At 42.0% G+C, this 14,890-nt stretch overlaps 1 protein-coding gene across 5 annotated transcripts in view; it reads left to right on the plus strand.

Moving 5' to 3' along the window:
• The window catches only part of SERPINB7 (serpin family B member 7), a 66,195-nt gene that overhangs the window by 40,740 nt on the left and 10,565 nt on the right, over nucleotides 1-14,890 (plus strand). For all 5 annotated transcript variants that reach the window (XM_053205819.1, XM_053205820.1, XM_053205821.1 and 2 more), the window contains 3 exons: nucleotides 4,402-4,587; nucleotides 10,406-10,456; nucleotides 11,028-11,144. In XM_053205819.1, coding sequence (XP_053061794.1) covers nucleotides 4,402-4,587; nucleotides 10,406-10,456; nucleotides 11,028-11,144 — 354 coding nt within the window. The remainder of the gene's footprint in view (nucleotides 1-4,401; nucleotides 4,588-10,405; nucleotides 10,457-11,027; nucleotides 11,145-14,890) is intronic.

Raw genomic sequence — 14,890 nt, forward strand, 5'->3', positions numbered from 1 at the left:
CAGGTGGGGAATTCTGTACAAATCTAGATTCTGTATTTCCAGTGTTTTTCTCCAAGGCATTATGGGTTGGAATATACTAAGTTTTGAGATGAGAACTGAACTTTAAAAATCACTCAGCAAGATTTTTGATGACAGAGTTATCAAAATTTGAAACCATATTCTGAAAGAAGTAGATTTGAAAATACTTGGGTAGAAAAGTAACTACTGATAGCCTTACATCTGATTTCTATGATAGGAATAAAAATTAAGCATGCTCAATAGTAGTTTTTACCTACTGCTTCCCCCTCCCCCCTCCCCCCAGTATGTGTATTCTAATTCAGTAACTATAGGAGTTTTTATTTTCTTCAACAATGTACCATGAAGTAAGATTGCTTTTCCTTGTATAAACAAAATTATCCTGAGATTAGGTAATATTTTGATCAATCATTTAAGGCACATTATTTATCAATCAAGTATAGTAAGTCTGGGTCCATAAAATATCACTATAATTTCATGGGGTTTTTTAGTGTGTTTTGTCCCTAGTTTTTCCTATGCTTTAAAAATTATTTTTCTTGCCTTTTATTAGACTTAAAAAACTTCAGTGAGAACATATGTATCCTTTTGTTTTGACATGAAAAATGTAGTTAAGAAGGATAGCACATTTCTTGGATTGAAATATACCATTAAGTAAGCGAATGGGCTTTGGGCTCCTGTGGACTTTTAGATCCTTAAGTTGGATGTTTGGGATTTAAAAACCATCATGAGTCTTTGTTAGTTTGTGTTAACCTGTAAATTGTAAATTTCATGTCTGTACATTAAACTAAAATGTTTGTGTAAAGAATGTAAGAATACAGTATATCTTTAGTGGAATGAAAAATTAATCCGAAGCCAGATTCTGTCATGATTTGGAAAGAATATTCCTTCGTTGCTATGTCTGGACCATGGCCTAATGGGTAGAGTCATGCTGACATTTTCTGTGGCTTCACGAAACTTATTTTCTTCTTCAACTTCCTTCAGTTATTTAACTGGGACCCAAATCACTGGATACTTGTGCGTATTAACTTATTTCTGTTGGTGCTTGTTTATTTCTTTAAAAGATGCTATGCAAAGTAATTATAGGAGAAAGGAAAATCACACTTTTCCTTATAATAATAAGGAAATAATACTCCAATAAATACTAATGCTAGTATTTATTTATGTCACCAGATGGAATCTGGGGAGTGTATAAAAAGTAATTTGACTTTAAATATAGTTATCAATTTGCCAATGGGATTTAGACTTTATATCAAAAGAGAAGGAAAGAATCTTGCTTTCATTCCTGGAAACTAACCGTGCGCCTGCGTAGAGAAAGATAAAAACAAGTATGTGAAGTGGAAACATACTATTGGCATTTATTTTCAAAATGCATAAACATGTCTGTACAGGAATGTTTAAGGATAAGTGATCTGGTACCATTAATTAATTAATTAATTTTGAAGTTTATATATACTTGAGAGGGAGAGAGAGAGAGAGAGAGAGAATGAGTGGGGTAAGGGCAGAAAGAGAGGGAGACACAGAATCCAAAGCAGGCTCCAGGCTCTGAGCTGTCAGCACAAAGCCTGATGAGGGGCTTGAACACACAAACTGAGATCATGACCTGAGCCGAAGTCAGTCGCTTAACCGACTGAGCCACTCAGGTGCCCCACCGTTTATCATTTTAAAAGTCATTGCTTGAAAATTTAGAACTCAGAAAGTCTGAATTCATTTTTAAATATTTATCTAGGATGGTTTTTCTCTGCCATAAAATTTATCTAACTCATAAAAATGTGTACTCAGTTGCCTCAGTGAACACATTCCTTGTAGCTTCTCTTCAATATGGTGATAGCTTTGTGAAAAGTCACCAGGATGATTAAAAAAGCAGAAAATGAATATTCATGGTTATTGCTTAGAAAATAATTTAAGAAATGATTTTTAAAAACACGAAAAGTTCTCCCCTCACCCCCTCACCCTTTACTTTTATAAAGCCTCGAGAAGAATCGGGGCTTGACCAAAGAAAAGAGCACTGAAATTTTGTTCTACGTTAGTATATGCCACCAAGTAGCTTCCAGACCCCATTTGGACACACGGGCGGGTCCCCAAACAGGGCCATTTTTAAATCTTTCAATTTATCAGGTCTTAAAGATTCAAATTAAATTGAATATACCAAATATATTCTTTAGAATGTATCAAAATGAACCCACAATCCTCTAATTTTCACTGTGAATATTTGGAAATGATTATTATAATTTTGCTTTTAAAATTACTTTCCTAAGAGTGAATAATTTCATTTACTGTGCTTTTCAGCAATCGACCTGAAGTCTTGGAAATTGTTTAAAGAGAGAGTCCAGCACACCGTTTCTCTCTAACATTAAAGAACTTCTTACAAGTAAAAACTTTAATATAGAAACCAACTTATGTTTCAATTTAAGGATATTTACTGTATATTCATTAATTTCAATTTTGTCATTTTAAAAACTATTTTAGAAGCAATACTTACCTTTCGATGTAAAATGTGACTTTGAGCCCCTGAAAAGTCGGGGGGCTTAGTCCCTGCCAGTACTGCTCATTAGATAAAGCTGTCCGACATGTCTCATCCCGTGTCCTCTCCTTTTTCTGGTTCCTTCTCTCTTTTGCTAGAAGGAAGGGGTTTCTTCTGTTCTTAAAATCGCAGCTGCCACTGCTCTTCTCCCTAGTTTACATGGATGTGATGTGAAATCATTACATTTTCTGGGTAGCTATTAAAAAACATAGATGTTCTTTCTTGGAGTGAAGAGTGTTTGAGTGTGAATGATTTTTTCACCCTGTATTTCTGGGGTCATAACTGAGGAGTGGAGACCTATTATGAAAGCTGAAGTTGACCTTGCAAAACAGCATCAGTGATGTTCTCTTGAAATTACGAAGTGTTGAATATGGGTTCCTCAGGAACACTCTGGAAATGTCCAATTTGTGGTCTTTTAGGAAGAAAAAAAATCATTTATTGATTTATTTAAAAAAATTTTTTTAAATGTGTATTCTGAGAGAGAAAGAGAGAGAGAGAGACAGAGCACAAGCAGGGAACAGGGAGAAAGAGAGAGAGAGAGAGAGAGAGAGAGAGAGAGAGAGAGAGAGACAGACAGACAGAATCCAAAGCAGGCTCCAGTCTCTGAGCTGTCAGCACAGAGCCCAACGCGGGGCTCGAACTCACGAACCGCGAGATCATGACCTGAGCCGAAGTTGGACACTTAACCGACGGAGCCACCCAGGCAACCCTGAATAAGATGAAATTTAGAAGGTTACGGAAGTGAAAGACTTGACCCAGGTCATACAACTGTTAGTAACAAGTTTGGGATTAGCCGTGGGTCCCTTAAGGGACTCTTGGAACCTGCCACACCATTAGGTGTAATGTCACAGAATATTGAAGGAGAATAATTTGGAGGATCCATGTTAATCCATTTAGTCAGGGCAACCCCACCTGTGGGACTGGGGATCCGTTTGAGCATTGTGGAAAAAGTCTGCAAAGAAATACCAGAGCAGATACCTGAAGAATTCCATGCCAGTGGCAGCCTTCTATATTTTGGAAACATTATCAAGAATTTGAAGACAGCCTCATTTTCTTCCTAGATTCTAAATTAGCTGTTATACCTTAGGTTCTCTGGTAAGAGATAGACCTCTGTGTTGGAAGGTCATGTGCGTGTTTGTGATTCATAATATGGTTAATAGCATTTCCATTCCCCCTAAATTAGAAAAAGGTGTGAAAATAACAACTACAGGATGAAGGATACATAATATTTGAAATTGGGGAAGTCCTGAAAAGAGTTAGGATATAGGATCACTCTAAGCACATGTATGGTGGCTATACTGGAGAGTAGGAAATTATGTGTTCAATCTCCAAATGTTAACCTTTTTTAAAACTACAGATTTAGAAAGCAAGGACTATAGCTTCTTTAATAGACTGTCTAATGTCCTAATACTTGTTTTACTGCAAAGAGCACTTTTGCTCTATTTCAGCTTAGGAAGTTGAGGTGATTCACTAAACGGCCCCAGGAGGGGGTCTGCTTCGGAGGTGAGAACAGAACTGTCTGAGGCCACTGGTGCTAGAAATGCCCCATCAAGGACAAGTGGGAATCCGTCCTGGATGTGAGTAGGAGAGCAGAGGCAGAGACATGGAGACACTGCACTAACGTGTGTCCGTGTAAAAAAAGATGAATGTATCATGATGTTGCCAGGCGGGATCGTTTTAGAGTTGTTGGTAACAAGGACACTGGACCAGAGGAAGTCGTTTTCTTTTTTGTTCTAAGTTATTTGATGGTTACCTCCAAAGCTGAAGAAATGAAGCTTCAGATCTAAAACAACAGATGAATATAAAAACCTTCTTATGTCCAGAGGGTGTACTTGGAACTCATCCCGTTTCTCTGCGTTCTCTAGGCTGCGCACCGTTCCGCAATGGCCTCCCTTGCTGCAGCAAATGCAGAGTTTTGCATCAACCTGTTCAGAGAGATGGATAACAGTCAAGGGAATGGAAATGTGTTCTTTTCTTCTCTGAGCATCTTCACTGCCCTGGCCCTGGTCCGTTTGGGTGCACGAGGTGACTGTGCTTCTCAGATTGATAAGGTCAGTCTCGGGTTGTGCCACTGCCCATGGTTCCGGCAATGAATCTTTTAGGGTAGATTGTTTTCTGCAAGAGCATAAACTGTCGCTTTGATTCTTTACCTTGGTCAAGTGGTTCTCGAAGTGTGTTTCCTAGACCAGCTGCATCAGCATCACCTGGAGAACTTGTTAGTGTTTGTTTATTTTTGAGAGAGAGAGAGAGACAGACAGAGACAGAGCGCGAGCAGGGGAGGGGCAGAGAGAGAGGGAGACACAGAATCCGAAGCAGGCTCCAGGCTCTGAGCTGTCAGCCCAGAGCCTGACGCGGGGCTCGAACTCACAAACCGCGAGATCATGACCTGAGCCAAAGTCGGACGCCTAACCGACTGAGCCACCCAGGTGCCCCCTGGAGAATTTGTTAGGAATGCAAACACTGGACCCCACCTGAGACCTAGTGAATCAGAGATTATGGGGATGGAGCCCAGCAATCTGTGGTTTGATAAACTCTGCAGGTGCACGCGAAGGCTTGGGAGCCAGTGCCTGAGTAGAAGTAGATGAGAAAGAAGCACAACCAGAAGATACTAGAGTCCCAACTTAAACATGAATGAACTGGGCACAAATGATGCAATAGTACATTCCAGGTAACAGCAGCCTACCTGAGTGGTTTTCACATTGTCCCCAACAGCCATAGAAAGCGCTTTTTACGTTACCCTTCGTACACTACCCCGAACCAGGCTGGACGGGGAAGTGAAACGATCATGGTTTCCCTCTCCTCTCGGGAGTTGTAGGAGCTCCATGGCAGGTGAGACAGCAGGTCCACACTGCACGTGGAGGTCTTTGTCATCCCTTTCTGCCCCCTTGTTCCCCCCATTATTTTTGTTCATAAATTGGAGCTAGAGGAAGCTGGTCCGTGTTGTAACCTTTCACAACTAAGCACTTGTTAAAGAGTGTTTGTGCAGGTAATTTAGAATTACTCATTAGAATATTATTAGAATAATTCATTTCTCTCTCCCGATAGCTCAGTGAATATTTGCTGCTAGGGAAAAACCACAGGCCTCAGGGTGCCATTTTTTTCCAAGAGCCAGAGTGAGTCCCAGCCAAGTACACTGAGCACCTTTAATGTGATGACAGCAGCTATAACTGCTGAGAACTTCGTCAGTGTCAGGCTCTGGGCTAAGCTCTACAGATATCTTATTTGCTGCTCGCAATGACATCAGAGTAGGTAATATTACCTTGATTTTGTGTGTTCCCGTGCCATCTTGACTAGCAAGTGGCAGAGCTATGATTCAAATTCAGGGTGACCTTCTAAATCAGGGTTTCAAAACCTTGGACATTTTGGGCTAGATAGTTCTTCATTGTGAGGGGCTTTTCCCCACTAGATACCCTTCGGGTACCTCTTTCCAGTAGTGAGAAGCAAAAATGTCTCCAGATATTGCCAGATATCCCCCAGGAGGCAGAATCAAAAGAGCCGAGAACCATTCTCCCTAAAGCCACCGAACTGAAATGCAGCCCGAAGTACATTATTACAAAGCCTGTTTTTATGAAGTTAGTGCTTTGATAAATATAAAGCCTTTGGCAGGGTGTGGGGGGGGGGGAACCTAGCCACTAATAAAAATGTATTCATTCATTAGTATAAATACATAATGCTTTAGAACAAAGGAAGGCAACTTGGTCTTGGAGTTAGAAAATTAGATCCAAATTCTGGTTTGGGAAAATTAGTTCATCTGTGTTAGCCTCAATATCCTTACCTGTAAACTATAGGGTGGTGGGGGGGAGGGGGGACTTGTTGGTATCCACTTAAAAAATAGCTTAAAAGGTGTTTCTATTCCAAAGACGTGGAGACTTCACACCTATGATGAAACACCATGCCTTTAACACGACAGAAGACACAGTTACTTGTTATTGTATGATGTCAGGTTAGGAACTTTCTTGGGCTATTACCTGATTCATTTCCTGAGGTCTATTTGCGAGCCCCTCTCCTGCCCCCCTCCCAAGCTGCCTGGTGGGACCAGTCAACCCTTGGGAGGTGGGTCACAGTGAATTCAAAGAGCCTGTATTGCTGGGGTCTGCTCTTTTATAGTCACTGACGGGATCAGTGCCTTTCCTGAATTACTTTTTATAGCCCCTGCTCTTACAACCTCTTATAAGAAACAGGTAAGAGGACCCTCTCTCCCTCTCTGCCCTTCCCCTGCTCTCTCTCCCTCTGTCAAAATAAATTTAAAAAATAAAAAAAAAGAAGTATGTAAGAGGAAAAAAATGACAACTGTAGGCACAAAACCATTCACATAACTCATTTGTACAAATATTTAGTCCTCTGCAGTATACCTCCTTGGAAATCGATTGTTTAGCTTCCCCCTCTCGCCCCCACAACCCTGGCCCAGTTAGTTTCTTGTCGCAGTGCCCGACACTTGGTACTGTGTGTCACATATGTATATTTGATCAGTTTAGTCTCTGTGGAATCCATCTATCTGTCTCTCTTAAGCATTGCCATGGACCAGTGGTCATTCTTATTTTTTATTTTTGATGCTCGGATGGTCACAGTTGGGCCAGGAGAAATCCCTTTAAACTTGTCCCTTTTTTTGTCTTTAAAATTTATTTTTATTTGAGAGATAGCGAGCGAGCAGGGGAGTGGCAGAGAGAGAGAGAGAGAGAGAATCCCAAGCACGCTCCTCACTGTCAGCACAGAGCCCAACATGGGACTCAATCCCGGGAACTGTGAGATCATGACCCGAGCCAAAATCAAGAGGCAGACACTAAACCGACTGAGCCACCCAGGTGCCCCCTAAACTCGTCCTTTTTAAACAGTCCTTTCAGATGACTCTAAATCTTTGCTACCCAACCCGGTGTTCTGGGCCTGTCCTGAATTTCCTTGGTTCAAGACAGGTCAGCTACTCTCAGCAAAGATGTGATTCCTTTGCTGGATAACAGTACTGAAATCCAGAATCGGCATGAAATCTGCATTGAATTCAGTGGAGTTCAGGTGACATAGCAGGCTGATTCCCATTTGAGTGAAAAAGCAGAAAAGTACATTTATTTACAAGATCATGTGTTCAGGTTCATATTTTTTCATTTAGCTCTAATATTACTGTGCTTTTTAAATACAATGGGTTCTAAAATTTAGTTTTGTTTTCTTTGAGATGCCTGCTTCCTCTCTTTTCTCTCACATAACATTTCATTGAAATAAAGTATGTCATAAATTTTTGTCTTAAATCATGTCTTTATATCACAGTGTTTTTTAAAAGTTAGGCAAATTTGAATTTTCTAAAACAATTGGGTTTTACCAAAAACATTTCAAAAATAATCACTGTAATATGTTACTTATTCTGCCACTTCTATGAGAAGACATAATAGTTTTATCATTTGGCAAGAATACACAGGTAGAAAGAAGTCCGTTGGGATGCAGATAATTCATAGTCTTTGTTTGTTTGGAAAAAAAATTTTTTTAATGTTTATTTATTTTTGAGAGACAGAGTGTGAGGTGGGGGAAGGGCAGAGAGAGAAGGAGACACAGAACCTGAAGCAGCCTTCAGGCTCTGAGCTGTCAACACAGCCCAAAGCGGGGCCCGAACTCCCAAACTGCGAGATAAGGACCTGAGCCAAAGTCAGATGCTTAACTGACTGAGCCACCCAGGCGCCCCAGTCTTTTTCTTTTTTTTACCCTCAATCCAAAGATCCTGAAATATCTTACATTGTGTAGATCCAGGATTTTCCTTGTTTGTCGTTATCTGAATATGTTACCAGTTATGAACGTGAAAAAGAAATTCTGGGTCAGTCAGGGAATATGAGACCACAGGACTGCTAGCATGTTGGATTGTGATATCTATGCCTTTTGATATTTTATTTCATATTTATTACATTTGACTATTTACTAGTGTCCCTGTTCATCTTTAGTCATGGCAGTTTTATTGTTGAATGTACAATTTCTTAGAGTTTTTGAAAATGTAAAAACGTGTACGTATCACCTCAATAGTGTACCAGTCAGGTTTACTAAAAGCCAATTGGGAATATCAGAAGAGATGGCCAGATCATTATCAAAATAGATTAAAATTAGAAATGATCAAAGAATGATGTTAAATGTTTGTGCTTGTTAAAGCTTCATTCAAAAACTTAACAAGGATGACTAGGGATTCAGACACCTTTTATAATATTGCTTGGGTTCCACAAAAGTTAGTTCAGGAAAGACGTTTGCATTTTTGAGTCCTGACCCTGTCCCACGATAGTTTATGTTTCTGGTACATCCATATATTCCCAAATACCCATCTGTCCAATGTCAAGGCAAAATGAGAAAGGAGGCTGATAGTTTTCATGCTCCACAATGGCACAGTCCTGGGGGGTGAGGGATGGCGGGATGATCCCCTCGTTGCCAGGCATGGTGCCTTGATGCCCGCAAAGACCCCGCTAGTGAATTTTAAACTGACTACCAATTTGTATATTGAACGTGCCTTGTTACCTGTGCCTTATCTCTCACTCCATCTCATTAATTATTATTCCAGATTAAGAGGATGTAGAAATTGAGGTAGGCTCCAATTCTCCATGACCTGTTGAGACTAACAGTGACACTCATAGCCTTCATATGTTTTCATATATTTTACTGAGCTGTTCCATTTTCTCCTACCCAGTAAGATGGTGCTATTGATTAGGGTTCTGAAGCCTTGAAGTTGAAAGCCTGCACAGAGGCACTAATAGCAGCACTGACTTAATTAAATTCCCATGCGTAATTTCTAATGGACTTCACCCCTTCTCCCTCCCTCCACCTCCCACTAGGGATATTGTTCAAATGTAGCACATACGAGCCCTTCAGGAAAACCTACATCTTTCTTACAGAAAATCTTAGCTGTTTCTGTGTATCATCCACCCACGCCTGGGAGGCAGAACACATTCGGTTTGCTCCCGACAGTTGCATAAATGAGTATCATATGCGTAGAACACTTTATGAGAAGCTGTTTTGCATTTCAGATCCTGTGGACATAAGGGCCTGGGGAAATTCGGATAAAGTGCAACAGAACATTAAAGTTTGGGCAGAATAGCAATTATGAGAGCACTGGGATTATAAGAGCCACACTGGAAAAGCAAACACCTAAAATGATTTAATTCTAAATAATTGCAGAAGCTGAAATTACATCTCTCAAGTCCCAATTTTGCTTCACATTTAGGATTTCCTAGATGTTCAGTAACTACTTCTCCCTTTTCCGTCTTGGTGCCTACGTAATTAGCCCTAATCTTGGCCGCCACGTAGGTAAATAAAGTTTCCATTTTTTTTAATGTCTGTTTATTTTTGAGAGAGAGAGAGAGGGAGGGAGAAGGAGAGCATGAGCAGGGTGAGGGCGGAGAGAGAGAGAGAGAGGGAGACACAGAATCCGAAGCAGGCTTCAGACTTTGAGTTGTCAGCACAGAGCCCGACGCGGGGCTCAAACTCATGAACCACGAGATCGTGACCTGAGCCAATGTCAGACGCTTAACCCACTGAGCCACCCAGGCGCCCCAAAGTTTTTTATTTGATTTCAGTTTTTTATGTGATTCGTTTTGATCCTTGTCTACGTTTAGTCAGTGAGTAATTGTAAGATTGTTCCACCAGAATGAGCAAACCAAAATAGTTATCAAACACATTTCATTTTGTAGCCATCAATTTATTAACTCTGCCGGCTGGTGGCACTTGCCCCGAGTAATCTGTGTTCTAACCATGTCAGTAGGGTGGCTGCACCTGTCCCTGCTGCCCGGTGTGCTAATAAGCACACACACAGATACAGCCGTTAACAATGAAGTATCTTCCTTGCTTGGTTCTGTGGGGTCTCTTCTCGTTCATCAGGACCTGGTAACTGCTTTTCTCCTTTCCTGTCTGCAGATACTTCACTTCCACAGGGTCTCAGGATGGGGAAACTCTTCTAACAGTCAGGTAAAGACAATACGTTCTTCTAGGGAAGGGGAATGTGGGGCTAAAATTCGAGAAATTACTGTCTCGCCGATGTATTTAATTATGCTCGCTGTCTCCTCAAAGCAGAAGAGTATGTCTCACTCAGATTGCCATATTGTGGTATCTCAGGAACAAGTTTTGATAATTTACTTGTTAATTGTTAATTTCCCAATATTTCACCATGTGTTGGCTGGATTTTGGCAAGACAGTATGGAACTAAATGTTTTGCTTTTATCCTTCGATATCCATGGCCAACTTAGAGAGGTAAAATGAATTATTTAGCACACATATGAGGCAGATTCATTATCTGCTGTTAAGAATTTTATTCTGAGATTAATTATTTTAGTAAAACTTTTAATTAACTTTGATCACAGATACTATTCTGAGAAGGGCAAGAAATCGTAAATTTCTGTGGCATTGCTGCTTTTATGAGCATCATTCTTTTTCAGTTCTTTTATAGCACAATATACATGTTTTATTTCATGTGTAAATGAGAGCGTGGATATATTTGCCATCCCATAACACATTTTTTTATAAATCTTTTCAATAACAGCCAGGACTTCAGTCTCAACTGAAGAGAGTTCTCTCCGACATAAACACATCCCATAGGGACTATGAGCTCGGCATTGCCAATGGTCTTTTTGCAGAAAAAGTGTTTGACTTTCACAAGGTAAGTGCGGCCTCCCATGCCACAAGGTTATTTCCACTCTGGATCCTAGTCTTGTTCGATCCATCATCTGTAAAAGGGCTTGTGTCTTTCTACAGAGCCAGACAATGGTAATTTTTTTGTTTCTTATAGCTGCTAATCATGTTCCCAGATATCTTTGAAATATCATCACTGTGTTTCCAGAGTACAGCTTTACTTCTTTAGCTGAGGGATCCCCACGTTCAGGGTCACCAGACTGAGAGGCTCCAAAACCAGAAGAGACAGTGCTCTCTGGCAGTGAGGCAGAGCTATAATCGGGTGGGAGGAGAAGGCAGCTCATTTAGGGTTGTCCGTGGGCAGCAGAAAAAGTCTACCCACTTTTCCTCTAAGCTCTGTGATCCTGGGATCGCTGTGCATCCCCAGAGCTGAGTTCACCTCCTCTGTTCTCAGCTGTGCCCCGTGATCTCTCCTGCCAGCAGTAGCTCTGCAGGGCGATCACTTACAAGAGCTCCTTGTGGGGGACGTAGGCAGGTAAGGACCCTGGCAGGGGGGCAGATCGGGCTGGAAAGAGGCAGGGATATGGTTCACTCGAGGTCAGCAGGTGAATTGCTCATACTGCTCGTGAAGTCTGAGCAGTTGCTGGGGCATCCCACTCACCCAAGGACCAGGGAGACCCACACTGTGTCCTCCGTGCCACTGTGCTCGATCCATGCCTTCGAGCCATCGCTGCTGTGACCACCGGAAGCTGGTTAGTAGATGCATTCAAGCAGATGCAGTGCCCATGATTTTCAGGGCGTGTGTGTTCTCCCTTTTAATTCTCCACTTGTCAGACAACCGTAAAGCTTTGCTTCCATGCCCTCTCCGGGCTAATCTCCACTTGTATCTTTGCCAGCATTCTGTGTTCCACCCAACCATCATCGTCTCCTCTGTCTGTCACCCACACGGATTCTTTGCCCCCTTCTGACGCCACTCCCAACCCTTTGGCAGCCTGCCAATTATGAGGCATGAAGCCACTTTGTTTTTTAATCTTTCCAAGAAGAATCCCACACAAGCTTTACAGGGGCCACCCTGTATGTTCAGATCCACATTTTGTGTCTCTTTTCCCACACATACTGCCGAGCTCCTGAGGGACTGCCAACTCTGTTGAACAGGAAGTTGAGGTGTCTATCATGTTACTATTCACAGCACACATCCGGGTTCCCTTATCCAGCACTTAGTGTGTGTGGGGAGCAGGGCACCCAGAAGCACTGTGAACACGAGATCTGACCACGAACATGGAAAATAGAGACACTGCCATCTTTTCCTTCCCAGACATTTACAAGTAGAGGTAGTTATTCTAAAGAGTCCTTTTTGGGGGTGCCTGGATGGCTTAGTTGGTTAAGTGTCCGGCTCTTGATTTCGGCTCAGGTCATGATCTCACGGTTCAGGAGACTGAGTCCCAAACTGGGCTCCTCTTAGAGTGTGGAGCCTGCTTAAGATTCTCTCTCTCTCTCTCTCTCTCTCTCTCTCTCTCTCCTCTCTCTCTCCCTCTGACCTTCCCCTGCTTGTGTTCACACTCTCTCTCAAAAATAAAAAATAAAATGAAATGAGAACTTTTAAAAAGTTTCTCTATTTTGAGAGAGGGACAGAGCACGAGTAGAGGAGGGGCAGAGAGAGAGGGAGAGAGAGAATTCCAAGAAGGCTCGATGCTGTCAGCACAGAGCCCAATGCAGGGCTTGAACTCACAAACCATGTGTGAGATGACCTGAACCGATATCAAGAATCGGATGCTTAATTGACTGAGCCATCCAGGTGCCCCATAAAAACTAGTTTTGATTAAAGATGTGACTATTGTTAACTTTCAGTTGTCTGATCAGTACAAAGATAGATCATCTCCAATTTTTTTACATTTTGTTTTACAACAGTTTTTTTTTTACTCATATCTGAATATGGATGAGTCTATGAGAACTGATGAAGATAATAATAACGTATAAATTATCTTCACAAAAAGTAAGGTAGCATAGAAGACCTAACCACCACCTCTGATACTTTCTCCCTCCTCCCCAAGTCCGTGCTAAATCTCTCTTGGTCAGACCTCTGAGGATGTCATTCCATTACTCCCCCAAGCTCTGCTATCATTTTGGGTAAGTTCAGTGTCCTGTGACACCCAGCTGTGAGGTCACCTTCCCTCTTTATAGTCTGCTGACCCTCTCTCTACCATTACAGTAACAAATGCTCAAGCCACACCCTGAAACTCATCAACGCCCAGAATGTTGCACTCCTGAAATCTACAACTTGAGTTTCCCCTTAGTGGCCACATCATCCCATACTTCTCAGTCTTTCATTATTTCATGCGCACTCTACCTGTTCTTCAACTTGCACTGACTGAGTTCTGCAGTTTTTCCCTCTCTGCATCGGCTCTCAACGTATCAGCTCTCTCTTTCCCCCAACAGAACCCCACCTGGATCAACCCCATGACTTCTCTCAGCAGGTGCACCTCAGCTCCTACGTGACACTTGTGCCACGCCTGGATATGTGGTCACCACCGCAACACCCTGGGATCCCAGCCTAGCTAGGTGTTCTCAGTGCTGACCGACAGTCAGCTGTGTGCTCATGGTCATTTCTTTCTCCCATTCCTCACAACAGTTATTGAAATCTCTTCTGCTTCTCTCAATTTCCCAACAACCTCTTATTGCCACCATCAGTTTCAACTAGGTCTGTGCCATGAGCTCCAGGTCTCTGATGCCTTAGATTTTTCTAGTTGGCCCTGGAACAGGAGAAGGGCCCAGTGCTGTGGGAGCCCATGTGAGGACAGGAAGTCGTGGATTTAGTGGAAAAAAGCCTGGGCTTTCTTCAGTATACTTGCTGCCTCCCCTGGTCAGAGAATCACCACAGTAACAGGATTTCAACCACTGCCTTTGGGTGGGTGGATGTCTGGATCATGAGGGGTTGCCCGAGACCTCAGGGTGACACCCCTTTGCTCCTTAGAGCTGCCGCTCTGGGCTCCTGGAATGACCAGCCAGAGGGAAGGGATGGCTCTGCTCGCCCCCCCTCTCACCCCCACCACCCCACCGCTCTCCACCTGGTCATGACCACAGACTGGGACTTGATCCTAAATCTTCCAGTCGTTTGCCATGTACCCAAAAATAGTTTCCATACCTGGCACAAGCACTTTCAACTTTCAAATGTCTTTTTCTTTAAGAGAAAATTAATTTAATACTGAAATGAAATATATGTTGTAATATACACAGGATGAATATTTTGTCCTAGATAGGCAATGTGATCTTAAAGTTAATGGAGGAATTTTCAAGAGACAAAGCAACAGTATGACTCTTTCTTAAAGATGAACACATTATATACGTTCATGGAACAAATTGTATATGGAGACAAAGGATTGGACATGAGTTGTCTTACGTTTCAGCTTCTCTTCTACAGGTAGAAGCACATCCACCTCAGAATAATGTGTTTTCATTTTTAAGCAATAAATTCCCATCTCCACTTGTCTTTTACTTGACAAAGAAAATAGAGGCCATCGGGGGGGATCCACATCTAACTCACACCCTGCCCCCTTTCCCCTTCCCTTCATTTTCAGAGGGGATACTTTGTTTAATGGATAATTCATCCATTTCTTTTTGCCTCTTCACCCCCAGTTGCTTGGTGACATGTTTCTAGCAGTATTTATCTGGAATCTCTTCACTCTACTGTCTTCTTCCTCATAGCATATAAATGTGCTCCAGGTACACATCTTCTAAATTTTTCTCTCCTTTGTTTTTTTTAAAGCTACCCCATGA

This window comes from Acinonyx jubatus, chromosome D3 (assembly GCF_027475565.1).
Source record: "Acinonyx jubatus isolate Ajub_Pintada_27869175 chromosome D3, VMU_Ajub_asm_v1.0, whole genome shotgun sequence".
Taxonomy (NCBI): Eukaryota; Metazoa; Chordata; class Mammalia; order Carnivora; family Felidae; genus Acinonyx; species Acinonyx jubatus.